The sequence below is a fragment of the Meles meles genome, chromosome 6 (genome assembly GCF_922984935.1).
Source record: "Meles meles chromosome 6, mMelMel3.1 paternal haplotype, whole genome shotgun sequence".
Taxonomy (NCBI): Eukaryota; Metazoa; Chordata; class Mammalia; order Carnivora; family Mustelidae; genus Meles; species Meles meles.
Window position 1 is genome coordinate 33,827,981 of NC_060071.1, and position 17,055 is coordinate 33,845,035.

At 57.7% G+C, this 17,055-nt stretch overlaps 2 protein-coding genes across 3 annotated transcripts; one reads left to right on the forward strand and one right to left on the reverse strand.

Annotated features, from left to right (window-relative positions):
* Positions 1 to 177: 177 nt before the first annotated feature.
* ULK3 (unc-51 like kinase 3) lies at positions 178 to 7,262 on the forward strand. Of its 2 annotated transcripts, XM_046010122.1 has the most exons (16): positions 178 to 352; positions 1,003 to 1,143; positions 1,231 to 1,351; positions 1,915 to 2,019; positions 2,739 to 2,882; positions 3,098 to 3,180; positions 3,679 to 3,834; positions 3,988 to 4,093; positions 4,294 to 4,334; positions 4,545 to 4,647; positions 4,778 to 4,842; positions 4,928 to 5,006; positions 5,089 to 5,129; positions 5,484 to 5,531; positions 5,907 to 5,973; positions 6,094 to 7,262. In XM_046010122.1, exons 1-16 carry the CDS (start codon positions 194 to 196, stop codon positions 6,108 to 6,110), a joined length of 1,476 nt encoding a protein of 491 aa, XP_045866078.1. In that variant the 5' UTR covers positions 178 to 193; the 3' UTR covers positions 6,111 to 7,262. The 2 variants fall into 2 exon arrangements, with proteins under 2 accessions (XP_045866078.1, XP_045866079.1); XM_046010123.1 differs by lacking the exon at positions 2,739 to 2,882.
* A 4,159-nt stretch (positions 7,263 to 11,421) lies between these two features.
* CPLX3 (complexin 3) lies at positions 11,422 to 16,530 on the reverse strand. The gene is made up of 3 exons (XM_046009373.1): positions 16,289 to 16,530; positions 15,049 to 15,136; positions 11,422 to 12,935 (listed from the first exon to the last, which is right to left on the reverse strand). The coding sequence occupies exons 1-3, from the start codon at positions 16,450 to 16,452 to the stop codon at positions 12,711 to 12,713; spliced, it is 477 nt and encodes a 158-aa protein (XP_045865329.1). The 5' UTR covers positions 16,453 to 16,530; the 3' UTR covers positions 11,422 to 12,710.
* Between the last annotated feature and the right edge of the window lie 525 nt (positions 16,531 to 17,055).

Here is a 17,055-nt window from a genome sequence, read left to right on the forward strand (position 1 = left end):
ACCTCGGTGCTCCCACTACGTGATCTCCAGTGGCGTGGCACCCGGAAGGGCACCTGGAACGACCGGGGGGGGGAGGGGGGGGGACCGTGAGGGTGGGGCGGGATAGCGCCCCGCCCAGCGCGCTGCAGTCCCGGCGGGCGGCGCTGGGGGCAGCGTGGAGTCCAGCCCGCGGCCGCGCGCCCTGACCGCAGGGATGCGCGCCAGAACGCGGCGCCGGGAAGCAGGAAGCGGCGGGCACCGGGCGGCGGGGATGGCGGGGCCCGCCTGGGGTCCCCCGCGGCTGGATGGCTTCATTCTCACCGAGCGCCTGGGCAGCGGCACGTATGCCACGGTGTACAAAGCCTACGCCAAGGTGGGTGCGGGGCAGAGCGCCCTGGGAACCCCGGCACCGGGCAGGGACGGGGCTGGGGAACCAGTGAGGGCCCGGCCCCTGTGCCCGCCAGACCCCGAGCGAGCCCGGATGGGCGTCCCGCGAGAGAGAGGCGAGATGCGGCGTGCGAGCAGTGGCCCGCGGCCGGCCGCGCTTCGGTGGAGGAGCTGGGAGCTGACTGCCACCCTTAGGTTTTAAAAACAAAAACGCACGCCCACACAGCCCTGTTTTGTCTGGAGAGGCAGGTGGAGGCCTCGGTGAAGCTCGGTGTCACTGGAAGATAGGCGTCGTATAGGCGCAGAACAGGGAGGATCCTTGGTGGGCTGGAAGGAGTCTGGGACAGGGTTCTAGAAGGCTGGACCCGGTTAGGAATCGGAGTGCGCCGCTTTAGAACACTGAATGACACACCTTCGTGGGGGCGCTCTAGAATACAATAAAATCGATTATGGAAAACACCAGACTGGGTGGGGAGCCCCGGATTCCAGAATCCCAGTGCCTCCCTGGCCTGGGAAGGGGAAGTTGGGAAGCCTGGAGGCTGATGTGAGTGGGGAGGCCCAGTGATGGGGCAAGAGGACCCAGGTATGGGCTCTGTCCCTCTCAAGGCAGAAACCTCAAATCTCCTGTCCCCACAGAAGGACACCCGTGAGGTGGTAGCCATAAAGTGTGTGGCCAAGAAGAGTCTGAACAAGGCATCTGTGGAGAACCTCCTGACAGAGATTGAGATCCTGAAGGGCATCCGACACCCCCACATTGTACAGCTGAAAGACTTCCAGGTGCGGCCCTGGGGTTGGGGCCACCCCAAAAGGGAGCTAGAGAAGGGGAATTCTCTTCAAGCTGCCTCTCTGCCTCTATAACCGCAGTGGGACAGCGACAACATCTACCTCATCATGGAGTTCTGTGCAGGGGGTGACCTGTCTCGCTTCATCCATACCCGCAGAATTCTGCCTGAGAAGGTGGCCCGTGTCTTCATGCAGCAGTTGGGTAAAAGCCTCGGACCCCTGCCTGACACCCCTTCTCGTGATCTCTGTCCCCCTTAACCCCCCACTGCAGGCTTAGAACCGTTCTTAGTAGTTGTCTCTGCTTCAGCTTGTATTGTTAGGGCCCCATCTTTCCCAAGTGCCTATCCTGGCTTAAGGATGTCATAAGAGAGAGAGAGAGAGGAGCCCTCATTTGTGGGGAGTCTGGGTTTCCACACATGGAACATAATATAAGGAACTTGTAGAATGTTCTAGGGCCTAAGGGTAGGTTTCAAGTGCTTTGCCAAGGAAAAGAACAAGACTTTAAGGGTTGGGGGGCTGGGGAGGCTTCTAGGAGGGGGAGGGGACTTGTGAAGGGGTCAAGGGGATAGGGGGCAAATTCATAGAAGTGGCAGGAACCTGATATTTAAGTATTAAAACATTTGGTAGAGCAGCCAGTGTAGAAGTACAGTTGGGCAGGCTTGAAGGGGCAGATATAAGGCTGGCAGGGGCGCGGGCGGGGTGGTGAGAGGCAGGTGAGGACTGGCCTTCTCTGACTTGTTTCTCCGTGTGGGTCTTATTCCCCAGCTAGTGCCCTGCAGTTCCTGCATGAACGGAATATCTCTCACCTGGATCTGAAGCCACAGAACATTCTGCTGAGCTCCTTGGAGAAGCCCCACCTTAAACTGGCAGGTATGAGTCTGGAACAGCAGGGATGAGGTTTGGAGGGTGGGTGTGCAGGGGTCTCACGCTGCCCAGGCTCGCTCAGCAGCCCCAGTTCTCATGGCACCCTCCGTTGAGTCATCATGCCATGACAGGCTGGGAAATGCAGGGACAGGCCCGCCACCAAAAGGCTGGACGTTTCTCAGGCTCCCCTCACTCGACTCCAGCAGTGGACTGAATGGGGCCAGGGCTCAGTCTGGGGTCAGGGTCAGGATTCCATGTGTGACCACAGGAAGAACTCACTGTGTGAGCAGGTTGGGAACTGGTCTTTCCCCAGGGTTGGGGCTCAACATGTGACTCAGTTCTGTGACAGTGTTGGAGGATGGGGGGTAGAGGTGGCTGTGGCCAAGAATGGACTTGAGGCTGGGAGGCCAGAAAGCAAGGCGAAACCTCAGCTTCTAACTCCTGGTGGGCCCTTATCCTCATAGCTGATGCGATCAGGTGGACTTCCTGGAAAAAGATGCCTGAGGGGGCTGGCTCCCAGAGGAAGATGGAGGAGGGTGTTTTAGGCTTTAGGATTTGGAGAGAAAGGGGGTAAGCAAAAGCCGAAGAGTAGGATTGATCCCAGTGAGCCTGGCAAGCCTGGCGGGTGGGGAGGAGCCCTGTCCTAGAGCGCCGGGTGAAGCTTTAAAGGGCAGGAGCTACAGCAAGTAGAATCGGGGCCCTGCTGCCCGGCCTCTTGCCCGCAGACTTCGGCTTTGCACAGCACATGTCTCCCTGGGACGAGAAGCACGTGCTCCGTGGCTCCCCACTCTACATGGCCCCCGAGATGGTGTGTCAGGGGCAGTATGATGCCCGTGTGGACCTCTGGTCCGTGGGGGTCATCCTGTACGGTGAGAGCTCTGTCCCCAGCCCCAACCCCGGGACCTCCACCATGTGTCCTCAGGCAAGGCCTCTCTAGGGCCCTTCCTGAGGAGTTCTAATGAATGTGAGTCTGGGGGTCCGGAGTCCCTGCCATGAGAGGTGTCAGCCCCCCGACCCCAAGGTGTGGGCCAGGCCAGGCTTGACCCTGTCCCCTCCCAGCCTGCCCTCTGCCTCCCTTCCACAGAAGCCCTCTTCGGGCAGCCCCCCTTTGCCTCCAGGTCGTTTTCGGAGCTGGAGGAGAAGATCCGGAGCAACCGGGTTATCGAGGTGGGTCTCAAAGAGCCCGGGCAACCTGTTGGGAGAGGGCTTCAGGGCCCTGAGTTCGGTGCCCTCGCTGCCACTGCACAGCCTGGGGCATGGGCTCCGGGCTGGCTTTGTGGTGCTGGACGTGCTCTAGAGGGGAGGTTGAGGCTCTAGAGGGTTCTGAGAACCCAGATCAGCTCCAGGATGCAAAGGGACTGCCCCACTAATTGTGTGCAGGCCGCCTGTGGGAACAAAACCAGCAGGCTAGGCCCAGCCTTCCCAGGGGGGATCGGGGAAGGAGAAGCAAGTACGTGGGGTTCACAACAGCAAGGCTTCCTGCAAGGGCGTGGCTCCCTCCAGCACCCAGCCCTTGTCCTGTCACTGTTCTTCCGGAGGCTCCAATTCTCCCCCTGCACACATGTTCCTCTGGGGCATCCCCGGACCAGGTGGTCCTGACCGGCCCCTGGGCTGGGGGCTGAGGTGCTGGGGCCCCCTGTGATCTGGCTCCCCGCCTCCCCGCAGCTCCCCCTGCGGCCCCCGCTCTCCCGAGACTGCCGGGACCTGCTGCAGCGGCTCCTGGAGCGGGACCCCAATCGTCGCATCTCCTTCCAGGACTTCTTCGCCCACCCCTGGGTGGACCTGGAGCACATGCCCAGCAGGGAGAGCCTGGCTCGCGCGGTAAACGGGCCAGCAGGAGGGCAGAGGAGGAGGGCAGGTTTGGGGGGGGGGGGGCGTTCATCAACCCCATTTGGTGGTGCAGCAGGGACCTGCCCTTCTCCTTTCGTGGTGAGCCTGGGGGTGGGCCTGACCCCTGACCTGCCTGTCCCCCAGACCGCCCTGGTGGTGCAGGCTGTGAAGAAGGACCAGGATGGGGAGGCTGGGGCCGCTTTATCCCTCTACTGCCAAGCGCTGGACTTCTTTGTGCCTGCCCTGCACTGTGAGTGCCCAGAGCCCCAGGGTGCGGCAGGGGTGGGGCAGCCCCAGCTGCAGTGGATGGATTCCAGAAGCAGCTCCCCACCCAGAGTTTTGTGGGAGATGAGGCAGAGGGTAAATCTGGCACTTGGTCCTTTGGAGGGTCCCAGAGGATTTGGTGGGGGGGCAGAGCAGACACCTCACACAAACCCCCACTATCTGCAGATGAAGTGGATGCCCAGCGGAAGGATGCAATTAAGGCAAAGGTGGGTGAGGGACCCTCCCGGGGTGGGCGATCCTGGGTTCTCTGCAGACCGGCTCTCTTAGAACTAAGAACCAGAACTTCATTCCTAAGGGAGGGTCAGGCCCGTCTCAGTGGCCCCCTGTCCTTATAGCTTGGGGCAGAACCTGGAGGTGCGGGCCAGGGAGGGAGGTGGGGGTGGGGCAGCACCTTATCAGCCCCTCCTCTCCTGCAGGTGAGGCAGTATGTGTCCCGGGCTGAGGAGCTCAAAGCCATCGTCTCCTCCTCCAATCAGGCCCTGCTGAGGCAGGGGACTTCTGCACATGACTTGCTCAGAGGTAGGCCCGGTTCCTGGCCTCAGGCCCCAGCAGCTTCCCTCCAGCCTGAGGGGGCAGCAGCATGGGGTAGGTTCCCCTGAGATGGAAAGCAGGCTGCTCCTCTCACCCTGAGCCTTTGCCCTCATCCCAGAGATGGCCCGGGACAAGCCTCGCCTCCTTGCTGCCCTGGAAGTGACTTCGGCCGCCACGGCCAAGGTAGGCACCCAGTGCGAGGGGTTCACGTGGGGCAGGAAAAGTGCAGGGCGTGACATGAAGTGACCTTTTGTCCCCGTGGCCATAGGAGGAGGAAGCCGGTGGGGAACAGGATGCCCTGGACCTGTACCAGCATGGCCTGGGCGAGTTGCTGGTGCTGCTGGCAGGTGAGCCCACCCCCAGCGTCACCACTGGCCCCCAGGCCCCGGGCTGCCCAGCCCTCACTGCACACCCTCCCTCTCTTTGTAGCGGAGCCCCCAGGCCGGAGGCGGGAGCTGCTTCACACTGAGGTGACTGCCGTGGTTGAGAGGGTTGGGAGGCTTCCTCTTCCCCTCTTCCCGTGCTGGGGGTCCTCAGCTTCTCGCAGGGTGTTCCAAGGCTGGGAGTCAGACCTCACAGCCTGGGGAATTCTGGGGGCCCTGTGTGCTCCATCAGGGGCTCAGGTGCTGGGGGTCAGGGCACCAGGACAGACAGGGCCACACTGCTTCGGTTGGAAAGGCCTCTTGGAGAAGGGATCAGATAAAGAGCTCAAGGGGCCGTGGTTCGGGTGGTGTGGAGGGTTCTGGAGAGCATCGGGAATGAGGAGGAAGCAGTTTGAAGGCCCCTCCGGCCCACACCCCCAAGGGCGTGTCTTCCCCCGGCAGGTTCAGAACCTCATGGCTCGAGCTGAATATCTGAAGGAGCAGGTCAAGGTGGGCATGCCAGCTGGCCGCGTCCTGCCCTTCTCTGCCTGTGGCTCTCTGTCCCCTGTACCCTCTTGTGGGCTGGCTGCTTCCTGCCCTTCTCTGCCTGCGGCTGCCTGTCCCCTACACCCTCTTGCAGGTTGGCTGTGTTCTGCTTCTCTGCCTGTGGCTGGCTGTCCCCTGTACCCCTTCTGCCCTTCTCTGCCTGTGGCTGGCTGTCCCCTGCACCCCCTTGCGTGTCTCCCCCTTCCATCTTCCTCTGAAGGTCCCCCATCGCTGTCTCTGTCCTTGGCACTCATGCTCAATTGCTCAGCAGCTGCTCAGTGCGGCCCTGTGCCCGCATCTGGCTGTCTCTCACCCCTGCGCTGCCTTTATGTTCCACAGATGAGGGAGTCTCACTGGGCCGCTGAGACCCTGGACAAAGAAGGGCTGTCAGAGTCTGTTCGGAGCTGTGAGTCCTGCCCTGGAGTCGGACCCTTACCAAGGAGAGGGAAGGGCAGGGGGTGGCCCTGGATTCTGTTTCTGTGCCAGAGGCTTAAGATGGACTTCCCCCCCCACTTCCTCTCCACAGCGTGCACCCTGCAGTGACCCTGGAGGGATGACTGGATGGGCCACAGCCATCCCTAATTGGGGACACATTCCCTTAGACTGATGCCCAGAATTCTGTGGCCCTCCGGAACACTATGGAACAGGCTTCCTGGATGGGCAACTCTTAGACACCTCCCCACACACATCCCAGGATCCCCAGCCCCCCTCAGGATCCTCTGCACTTCCCAGGAGGTCTGATGGCCCATGTAGGTGTTGGGAGCACTGGGCCTTGGCCCCTGGGGGAAGAGGACCAGGACTCTGGGAGAAGAGATTCCTTCGTGTGACTTTGGTTATGTGGTGGTTGCTGGATCCTGAGCCTGGCACTTTGGGGACATGAGGCCTCTAGTTTTGCTCTGAGAACGGGGCAGGGGGCCTTCTGCAGGCACTTCTGTTCTTGCCTCTTCCCCTCTCAGCAGGCAGCTGTGCCCTGTGCCTACCCCTGCCTTCCTGGAAACCCTTATTGCAACTCGCCTCCCTCCTTGCCTGGGAACGGGGCACTCCCAAGACCCTCAGGGACCACCCACCCCTCGGTGTGGACTCAGGTCCACAGAGTGCCCAGTTTTCCTGGGAGCCGACCCTTGCCCACCCTCTGAGTATTTTAAGATAATCCTTCAGACATGAAAATAATGTACTTTCCAGGGGTGGGGCCAATTTAAGAAAGCCATGCCTTGTTCCTGCTCTGGCCCAGGGAGCACGAGGGGAGTGGTCTGCAGCCTTCATCCTTCACCCTACTTGCCTCAGAGCTGGTCCCGGCTTGGAGTGGGGAGGCATGGAGGCTGCCAGATTCCCTGAGAAAGAGCCAGCAATCCAGGGACCTGGCTCTGGGTCTGATGTTGCTGCTACCCACCGTGTGTGACCCTGGGCGAGCTCTTTCCCCTTTCTGGGCCCAATCTCGCAGCTCTCCAGTGGCACTGTTAATACCTCCTCAGCTCCCCACATGGGCTTTTAAGAGGACAAAGTGACTTTAATCTAGAGAACAATGTTCAGCCAGTGGAGTTATTTGGGGGTTCTTTTTTAAAAGTCCACAAGGGTGCTGATGATACGTAACCTTTGTGCTCTTTAGTGCTTCCTTGGGACGGGAGGCGTCTTCCTTGCAGGAGGCTAGGTATAAAGAATGTAATTCATGGTTTCTCTATTAAATTATTTTCTGAACTTGTGCTTCTCTTCTTGCTCTGGAAAAAATAGAGAGGGTATCTCTTGGTTCACGGGCTGGGGCTGGAGGGACCCCAGGAAATGCTGGGAAACTTGAGGGAGATCAGGGAAGGCCCCCAGCCTCCCCATGCCCTTGTCCCCTGGACTGGTGAGTCACAGTGAGCTGGAGCAGTGAGCATTCTCTCCAGGGTCTAGTGCCCAAACCCAGCTCCCCAGACCCCAAGCTGAAACAGTTTCCATCAGCCTGCTCTCCCCCTACCACGTCTTGGTCTGAACAGCAGCCAGGAGCATCTTTGGGGAGTTAAGGGAGGAGGAGCTGCCCCCTTTGGGGGGCATCCTGTGTGGCCAGGGAAGGGCTTCCATACTGGGAGGGCCCTAATTTCCCCCCAAACCCTTGGCCTGGCCATTAGGGGGCAGTGTCAAGCAGTGATCTAGAGGGCAGAAGGCATGACCAAGATCTTGGCTCTGCCCTTTGGCCCTGAAGCTTGGGACCCATTAGCTGGTTGCTTGGTAAAATGAGGATGAAAATAAGTGGCTGGTGGTGGTTTGTAAGGATGAAAGGAGTTCCTGTATGTGAGCCTGGCACAGTACAAGTTCAACACAATGTTATTTTCAGATTTAAGGAAAGGAATGTCCTTCAGATTATCTCTGGGAGTGGGCTGCTCAAGAATGCCTCAATGAGAAAAATGAGGGAAAGGAAGGAGAGTGACTTGACCCAGCGGTTGGGCGGATGGAGAAGACTGAATGGGAGGGAGAGTGGGAATGAGGAGGGGCGGGTGTGAAAGACCAACTGAACCGAAGGATAATGGGCTCAAGCATTGGCGCGGACCGCACTGTGTGTATGTGATGTCTGCATAGTGCTCCATTGGCTGTGCCCAAACAAGAGCCCAAAACTCCTACAGATGGGTGTGGGGAGGAGGGCCCCACTTCAGGGACAGGAAAGGCCGGGGAAGCTGAGGCCAGTGGAGGAGGCCCAGGGGAAGGAAACTTCTGGGGCCTCGGGCTGGTCGTGTCTAAGCCACCTGCCAAGGAAGGAGGCAGCCCAGCCAGAGGAGGTGGGCCTCGCTCTCTAGGTTCTCTTCAAATGGTGGAGACCTATAGGAAATATGCTAATCTGCTTTAAAAAATACATATTTTTCCTCCTAGGAGCGAGTTTCTGTCTCTCACATTTAACACTTCGAAAGTGCGCAAAACAGAGCAGACATGCCCCAGCATCTGCATGCCTTACCCACCCCATCCTCCCACTTCCACTCAGTTCCCCAAGCCCAGAGCCAGCACTGGACCAAGCTGGGGGAGCCCCTGAGCCTGGGACCCTCTGCCTCCCAAGGGGTCAGCCCTGGGAGCAGCAGATGGGCCACTGGAGCAGACTGAGGGTTCCCTGTGCTCAGCCTGCCTTTCTTCTAAGTAGGAGGAAGTGGAAGGACCAAGAACTTTGATTCCTGCAGGAGGTCATCTAGAACTCTTTTTTTTTTTTATTAAAGAGTTTATTTATTTGACAGAGATCACAAGTAGGCAGAGAGAGAGGGAGAAGCAGGCTCCCTGCTGAGCAGAGAGCCCGATGTGGGGCTCGATCCCCAGACCCTGGGTTCATGACCTGAGCCGAAGGCAGAGGCTTTAACCCACTGAGCCACCCAGACGCCCCTATCTAGAAGAACTCTAGTCCCCAGAAGCCAGCTGTTGTCCCAGCCCCTACATGGGAGATGGCCCAGTCTTGAGGCTGGGACATGAGGGGAGGGGCACATCACCTTCTCTAGAATAACCCCTACCCACACTTGAAATCCCACAGACACACTAACACAGAGACACTAACAGGCCATGGGCAGCAGACACACAAAAACACCAAAGCCACGTTCAGGTTCACAGACGCGCGCAGACCCTACATGGACTTACACTCGTGGTCACACACACACAGGCACAGGTCCTGCGAATAAGGCTGAGGCAGCCTTAATGCCACTGCTCCCCCAGCTCACCCACCCAGGCTCCCCTGCTCTTCCTGAGCCTTGCCCCGCAGGGTTCTGGGAACAGTTCCGCCCCCAGGCATGGGGATAGAGGCAGGGCAGCAGGCTCTGTGGCTCCCTCCCTCTCCCCTCACAGCTCCCCGGCCCTAACCCAACCTCAGGCATCAGCTGGGTCAACAGGCACTGCTGGCACCTCGGGCTCAGCAAGCGAACATTCCCCCAGATGTCCCCAGTGCCTGCCAGGGGGCATCTGTGTCTGAGGAGGTACCATCTGGCCCATGGGGGAAGGGGAAGTCCGCTGAACTCCAAACCCCAACACCCTCCCAAATCCTCCCTGGGGACCAGCTGGCCTCTGGAAAGTCAGTGCTTCCCTCTGCACCCCTCTCCCTCTGACAACCAGGCCTGAGCTGTCTGGGTAGATAGAAGGCAGAAGAAGGGGACTGGAGCAGAGCAGGCTCACCAATCTTCCCGAAATCGCCCAGATTACAGGGCTAGAGAATGGGGGTGGGGTGAGGGGAGCAGGCCGGCTGTCTCTGCCATACCTCTCTTCCTGAAAGTGCGGAGGGGGTCCGGACACAGGGGCTGTTTCACCCCCTTTCAAGCTCTCCTGTATCCTCAGACTGCCTGCCAGCTTGAGAAAGAGGAAGGGAGGAGGGAAGAAAAAACAGGAGAAAGAAAAAAGCCAGGGAGGTAAATTACTTTCTCTAGACTGTGCTGTACTGACGGTAGGGTTTTAATGGCTGTGAAAAGGGAAGTTGGGGGGCAAGTGGCTTTCTCTGTGGCCCTCACATCACACCAGGCGGGTACACCAATCCCAGACCAAGTGACTGTGTGAATTAGTGGAAGCAGAAACCAGCCAGGGAGAGAGTAGTGGGCCAGTAGTCCCGTAGACACGCCCTGAGGGCTTGGGATTGGGGGCGGGTACAGAGGAGGCCCCCACCAGAGGGTATGAGTATAGGCCAGGTAGGAGGCAGGATCAAGGTGGAAGTGGGTGGGGGACACAAATGAGAAGAACATGGACTATCAGAGAAGCCCTGAAAGCAGGGGAAGGAAGAGGGGAGGCAGGGAGAGGCCAGCAGAGCCTGGAGACCCCCTCAGCCTGTCCTCCTTGCCCACCTCTGCCTGGGCCCCAGAGCTGGCTCCTTTTGTCCCAGAGCCGCCTCCCTCCAGTGCAGGGACACACAGACAGGCCAGGGCTTCCTGAAGTTTCCTGGTGTGAGGAGGAAACAAGTGTGCAGGCTCAGCAGTCCCCCCACTCCCTGACCCCAGACCCCAGTCAGCTTGGTTTGTGAGGACTCAGTGAGTGTTAACCCCCCAGCCTCCCCCACGGCCTCTCTGCCTCTTTCATCTGGATCCTGAAAACCACTGAGGGGAAAAGGGTCTGTCCAATCCCATTAAGCAGAAGGCCCCTGGAGGGTGGAGTGCTGACGTGGGTCTTGCTGCTGACGTGTTCGAGGAGGCCCACGCACCTCCCCCGCCCCCGCCCTGACACACACACCCAGCCTGGGGCTCCAGCTTGGGTCTCCTCCCGCTCCAGGAAGGTCAGGAGGGGTTTTTGTCCAGAGACTGCCCAGGGGGGCAGCCTAGGAGCACCTCAGAGGCCCAGGCCCCTTCCCGGGAGATGCTCTGGAGAGAAGGCTCAGTGTGACAGGTCAAGTCTTCCCGTCCTGGGCCTGTGTCCCTCCCTGACTTCATCCTCCTCGTTCCTCATCCTCTCTTTCTCCTCTCCCTTTCATCTGTTTCTCCCCACATTACCTACTGAACAGGTTTTATGTTTCTTGTTCTTATTTTACAAGGGAGGCCCAGTGGAAACTTAGCCCTGAAACCAAGCCCTCCTATAGCCGAGCTGCCTGTAAACCTTGGTTGGCTTCTGAAGGCTGGTGCCAAGCCGGGGCTTGGTCTGTAGCACCCTGTTGCTGTTCAGGACCCTGGGGTGGCCAGCTTGTGGTTGGTTTCCTGGACCCCCTCCCCACAAGTAAGTAGGATGAGATTTGGGCTCTTTATTTTTGTTTGTTTGTCTTTGTTTTTTAAGGTATCAGTTGTCATTTATTAATGGTTTGCCACACGCCAAAGTCTTTACAAACAGTCATCCTTTGAAACCTTATTACTTAGGAGAGGGTTCTTCATTTCACAGCAGGGAAAATAAGCTCCACCAGGGAAAGAGACCTGCTCAAAGCCACACAGCGGTGCCTGGACTGGGAGGCGGTTGTCCTGCCTTCTCTTAGTTATACCTTCCATCTCCAAGGTGAGAAGGCGGCTAGGTGTTGGTGCCAGAGACAGCTGGGACCAAACCAGAGCTCCTCCCGGGGTCCCAAGTAATGACCTGGAGGCCCGATCTTGTCCACGTGCACCCCCATCCAGCTGGCTACCACACCCTCCTCAAGGTCCAGACCTGTTTCATCCAGCCCCAGGCTGGACCTGGCACCTTCCATCTGTGCGGGAACCCCTCCCTTGCCCAGGGGCCCAGAAGGGTAAGGCTTGAACATCTTACAGAGGCTGGCATTGTTATGAAGCTATGGGTGAGGAGTGCTGTGGGGCTACGAACCCCAAAATTCCTGGAGGTCTGTAAGAAGTGGGAAGATAGGTACATCATTTCAAATTTTTATTTTTCATGGAGCTGACGGAGGAGATCCAGCTATGGAATCCAGAGAGAGTTCTATAGGAACAGAACAGAAATTGCCTGGGCCTGGGTCCAGCGAAGGCCTGGAGCCGCCTGGGCTACCGTTCAGTGCCAGCTTCATCCTTGGCACTCAGCCCCTCACACAGCATCGCTCAGCTCCTGAGAGCCAGAGCCCCAAGACACAGCGGCAGCCGCTCCTGGCTATGGCTGCAGCTGTTGTCCTGCCCAAGGAGGAATGCGGGGTTGGCTCTGAGGGCCAAGGAGGCCAAGCCAGAAACAGTCTTAGAAATTACCCAGTCCATCCTCATTTTAGAGATGATGCCATGAGGACCAGAAAGAACAGAGGCTTTCACGGAGAATGAATGTGGAGGCTTAACCTTGGACTTCTGGTCTACTGAGGGTGTCTGCCCAAAGACCCCTCTAAGCATGTCTGAGTGTTGGTGTCTAGAGGGGCTGGCCTGTGTGTGTGTGTGTGTGTTTGCCAGGATGTGTCTGTGGCCCAAGCTTCCACACGTGCCATGGTTTCCACGTCTCTCTGTGGGTCTCTCTATGGGCGCTTCTGTGTGCAGAAACTTAGGGCCATGGCCAGCGAGGGATGGGCATATTCCTACAATCTTAGGAGGCCTCTCCAAGCTGAGTAGAGAGGGTGGGTCCTGAGGGAAAGAGAGGAATAGGGATTTTTGTCCCAGTTTAGAAGGAGAGACCAGAAAGCAGGATGGGGCCATGGATGAGAAGGGTCCTGAGCTAACACGGGATGGGGGGAAATGAAACTAAGATGGGGTGTGGGTCCCTGGACATTGAGACATGCTCTTAGCCCTCACGTGGGCCCAGCCATCTGGTCACCCCAGTGGGCAACCCAAGGGGGAGTAGTCACATGATGTAGCACTTCTCAGCTGATTGCTTGAGGTCCCCCAGTGTGGCCTGGGCCTTGTCCTTGAGTGAGCCGATGTCCAAGCCAGGGAGACTGGCCAACTGCCCGAGGACAGAGGCCTTCTCCTCCTCCTCCTCTGTGTCCTCCGCAATCATCTTGGCCAGCTCCCGGGGCAGCTCCACGTCTCCACCTGCCATCTGAATCTGGCTCTCATCTGTCTCGTTCTGAAGGGAAGAGGGGAGGAGGCGGAGTGGGGCTGGAGGCCCAGGAAGACCCAGAGTTGAAGGGACGGGGGGAGGCCTGGCCTGGGCTCCTAGCCCCTAGATTCTCGAGCCACACATTCCGGTGAGCTCAGCCCCCACCTCCACATCCCAGGATCGAGCTTTGGACACTTGGGACATGGAGACCTTGCACTTTCATGCCTTGCATTTTATACCACTTAACTTCACTCTGAGATACTGAAGACACTCGCATAGTGAATAAAGCAAAATGGAAATGCCTAGGAGTCAAACTATTCCAGGCAGCTAGGTCATAGGCTGGCAATCATTGCCTACGCTGGAGGATGTATTGATCGTAGTGATGGGTACCATTTATTAAGTGCCTATTGTATGGCTGACATTCAAAATACCCCTGTGAGGTAGGTGTTCTTATTTCTATTTTACAAATAAGGGGAAACTGAGGCTCAATTTTAAGTAAGCAAATTACTCAATTTAAGTAATGTGCAAGTCACACAACTAGGAAGCAGGGGTACTTGTTTTAAACCTACATCATGGGGATGCCTGGGTGGTTCAGTCGGTTGAGGGGCTGACTTCAGCTCAGGTCATGGTCCCAAGGTCCTGGGATCGAGTCCTGTGTCAGGCCCCCTGCCCAGTGGGGAGTCTGCTTCTTTCTCTCCCTCTCCTCCTTCCCCTGCTTGTGCTCTCTCTCTCTCTCAAATAAAATCTTAAAAAAAAAAAATAAACCTATATCATGGATTCAAATATCTGTGCTCTCTCTGCACACCTACTGGTTGCCATCATATTTCTCTATCCCTTTGGGGACCCTGGCCCTTTCCACTTTATGTCCTACTCAGTTACAGCCAAGACTTCCCTCTCCCCCCACCCCCTGCTTTTTAAAAAAGATTTTATTTATTTGAGAGAGAGAGAGAACAAGCAGTAGGGAGAGACAGAGGCAGAGGGAGAAGCAGACTCACAGCCGAAGACGGAGCCTGATACAGGACTTGGTCCCAGGACCCCAAGATCATGACCTGAGCCGAAGGTAGACGCTTCACCAATGGAGCCACCCAGGTGCCCAGTCTTGCCTCTTTTATTAGATGCACATTCCCTGATGGCAGGAATTGTGTCTCTTAACGGGCTTCGTGCAAGCATTTGAGCAATGACTCCATTCCTAGCTGGGTTTAACTCAGTACCTTTCCTGGCTTTCTGGACTGGTTTTCCCTCTGAGAGACTGGTGCCCTCTGGAGAATTAGAGGCAGCCAAGAGATCAGTAAACATTTGTTGAATGAGCGAATGTGATGTTCACATGTCTGATCTTCTAATTTAAGTGGAAAATTCTGGGCACTGGGAGTACCTTGTGCCTCACTTTCCTCCTTAGGCAACAATTCCATGCCCATCCAGTGCTGCAATGCCTGTAGGAAACATCTGGCTGTTGACCAAGCAAGGGGCATTTTGCTCTCTGCTGGGGGACTCCTACCCTGGATGGCAGCCAGGGATCCTACTGGCTGCCATCCACAGGCAGCAACCTGAGGTTCCATGTTGAAAGGCTTGAGCTCTGACCCCGCTCCAACACTAGCTGGCTGTGTTGTCTTGTCATCTTGTAATCTCTCTGAGCCTCAGTTTCCTTATTTGTAGTGTGGGTGATAGCCACCTGGAAACGTTATTGAGGGACTACATAAGGGGATGAAGACTGAGCGCCTGAACCACAGAGGGTGCAGCATTCTCTACCCCCGCCCCATTCCCCTCCTCTCCCCGTCCTGTGTGCAGGAGCTCCTAGAGTACTCAACCTCAACCTCGTATTCAACCTTGCGGTAAAATCTACTGCTTTCCGATTCTTCATCTGCCTGGGCCTGATTAGGGTTTGGGGGAAGGGGACATGGGGGAGAGAATGGGCCTGAACTGGCTCCAGAAACACAAACCTATCAGTCTTGGGAAGGCTGGGCTTCCTTGCAGCACCAAGCCCGAGCCTCTGAGTCTTCTCTCCTCTGAGAAAGAAGGATCCAACCAAGAACTCCCTGAGTTTCAGGAGCTGAGAGTTGCGGAGCCCAGAGTCTGTAGAAAAAGTGGGGAGCTCCAAGCTCAGGGTCCCAATGTGCCTACCAGCCCAGGCTCCTAAGCTTACCTTGGGCAGCCGATATTTATCTCGGAAGTGGCTCCGCAGCGTGGCCCGCTCAGCCTTCCTCTGCGTGAACTGCGCGTCCCGCTCCATCCTGCGGGGGCACCGGGGGCGGAGTCATCTCAGGGGCTGAGAAAATGGGCGGGGACTGCGAGGGAAGGGCCGAGGGGTCTCTGCGCATCCCTTCCCGGGGCACTAACAGCTTCGATCCTGCCTGACTCGGCTGTGGCTGTGTATCAGGAGGGTGCTCCGACCTGACGGGTCTTGGGTCTCGGTTAGTCTTTGCTGCCTCTCCCCACATCATCGCGGCCCTTTCTCTGCACCTGCCAGTGGAATTTCCAGGCAGGAGCGGCAGTCGCTCACTCTGCAGACCCTAATGTGTCCCTCGCAGCCTCTAACTCCGTCTGTCTTTTTCCTTCCTGACAGATTGTGTCGTGTGGGGGAAAGTATTCGGGACAGACTTGGGTTTGCGTCCTGGCTGCATCGCCACTTACTTCCCTCTTTTGCAACTCACAAAACTATTATCAGGATTAAGCGAAATAATAGCTAATGTTTAATGAAATACCATGTGCCAGGCATTGTGCTATGCACTTTACATGCATTAAATGATTTAATCCTTATAAATATATAAGGCATGTTTTATGGTTACCACCCCCGTTTTACAGAAGAGGAAACTGAGGCACAGAAAGGTTTAGGTAACCTGTCTAAAGTCACCCATCTAAAAAGAAGACAAACCTGGATCTGAACCTAAGCAGTCCAGCTCTGGGGGCCAGCCCCAGCTGCCTCTCTGTCCCAGCATTGCCCACACACAAGTAGACATTGAGACTCAGTATCTATGAATGCCCCATCTCAAGATCTGTCTCCGTGACTCTGACCCCCCCTCAGCGGCATCGCTTTTCTCAGAACCTCAGGCTCAGAGGAGCTCCAGTTGGAAGATGGAGACCGTTAGGACCAGATCGGATTAAGGGATTACCTGTTTCGTTAGAAATGCACGTGCCCCCACCCCATCCCACGTCCTTTCTGCCCCTGCCCCCACTCCCTCTGGGCCCGGAGTGCGAAGCTGGGACGGGGTCCTGGGTTTGAGATAGGGTGGCACTGGGAGCCGCCTAAAAAGCACATGCCAGCCTCTTACCGTGTCTAGAAAAGTAGGGTAAGGGACTCGGGGTCTGAAACCGCCCTAGAGGTCGGCCAGGTGGCTGGAGGGGGTGGGGGAAGGTCGTTGGAGCCAGGAAAGGATCCCACTCACTTCTCTTCCACCAGTTGCTTCTGATACTCCTCATACTCCTCTCGGCTCATGCCCTGCGTTTCGGCCGCCGATTTGTCCCCGTCCCCCTTGTCCTCGCCGCCCCCCAGGCTCCCGGTGAGATTCTTCAGCTGGCCGCCCACCATAGTCTTCACCATGAACGCCATGGTCTTCGCTGGCCCTGGCACCGGGCTCTGGGAACCAGGCACGTCCGCACCTACTTCAGCACTAGGTCTCGCGGACAGCTCCTGCCGCGGGCAGGCGCCCCACGCTCTGAGCCTCCCGCCGCCCGCCCCCCCCCCCCCCCCCCCCCCGCCCAGGCCCGCCCCCACCTCCCCAAACCCCTCCTCACGGGGGGCGGGGGGGGCATGCACGGGGCTGAGGAGGCTGGACCACGTGCCCGCTCCGCACTCCCGCCTCCCCCACGTGCCTCCTACCACGCCAAGCTCCGCCTGGGCATTGCTGACAACGGATTAGGGCCTGTGGGGGTGGGGTCGCTCCCCAGGGAAAGGGGCTGCACTGATGCGCCTGGAACCCTGCTTCCCCAGTCTCCCCCCACTCCCTCCCCTCTCAGGTCGCTGACAGCCAGGATTTCAGCTAGCTGTTTCAAGTGGTAGCAAGGGGCAAAGATCCTGCCCTGGCCGGTACCCCATCCTCCCCAACCCGCTGTCCCAACAGCTGCTCAATGAGCTGGACGCTGGGAAAGAGAAGGAGACCAGAAAGCGGGAATCCCAGCTATGTCTCCATGGGTTGCCTCAGAGTTCTCCCTC

Bases quoted from the DNA above. Each gene is read 5' to 3' on its own strand.
- ULK3 (XM_046010122.1), top strand. From the start codon at position 194: ATGCGCGCCAGAACGCGGCGCCGGGAAGCAGGAAGCGGCGGGCACCGG. The intron at 1,352-1,914 runs GTAAAAGCCTCG...CTTATTCCCCAG, and splicing joins TGTCTTCATGCAGCAGTTGG to CTAGTGCCCTGCAGTTCCTG. The intron at 3,835-3,987 runs GTAAACGGGCCA...CCTGTCCCCCAG, and splicing joins GGGAGAGCCTGGCTCGCGCG to ACCGCCCTGGTGGTGCAGGC.
- CPLX3 (XM_046009373.1), bottom strand. From the start codon at position 16,452: ATGGCGTTCATGGTGAAGACTATGGTGGGCGGCCAGCTGAAGAATCTC. The intron at 15,137-16,288 runs GTGAGTGGGATC...GTGCCCCCGCAG, and splicing joins AAGCAACTGGTGGAAGAGAA to GATGGAGCGGGACGCGCAGT. The intron at 12,936-15,048 runs GTAAGCTTAGGA...TCTTCCCTTCAG, and splicing joins ATAAATATCGGCTGCCCAAG to AACGAGACAGATGAGAGCCA.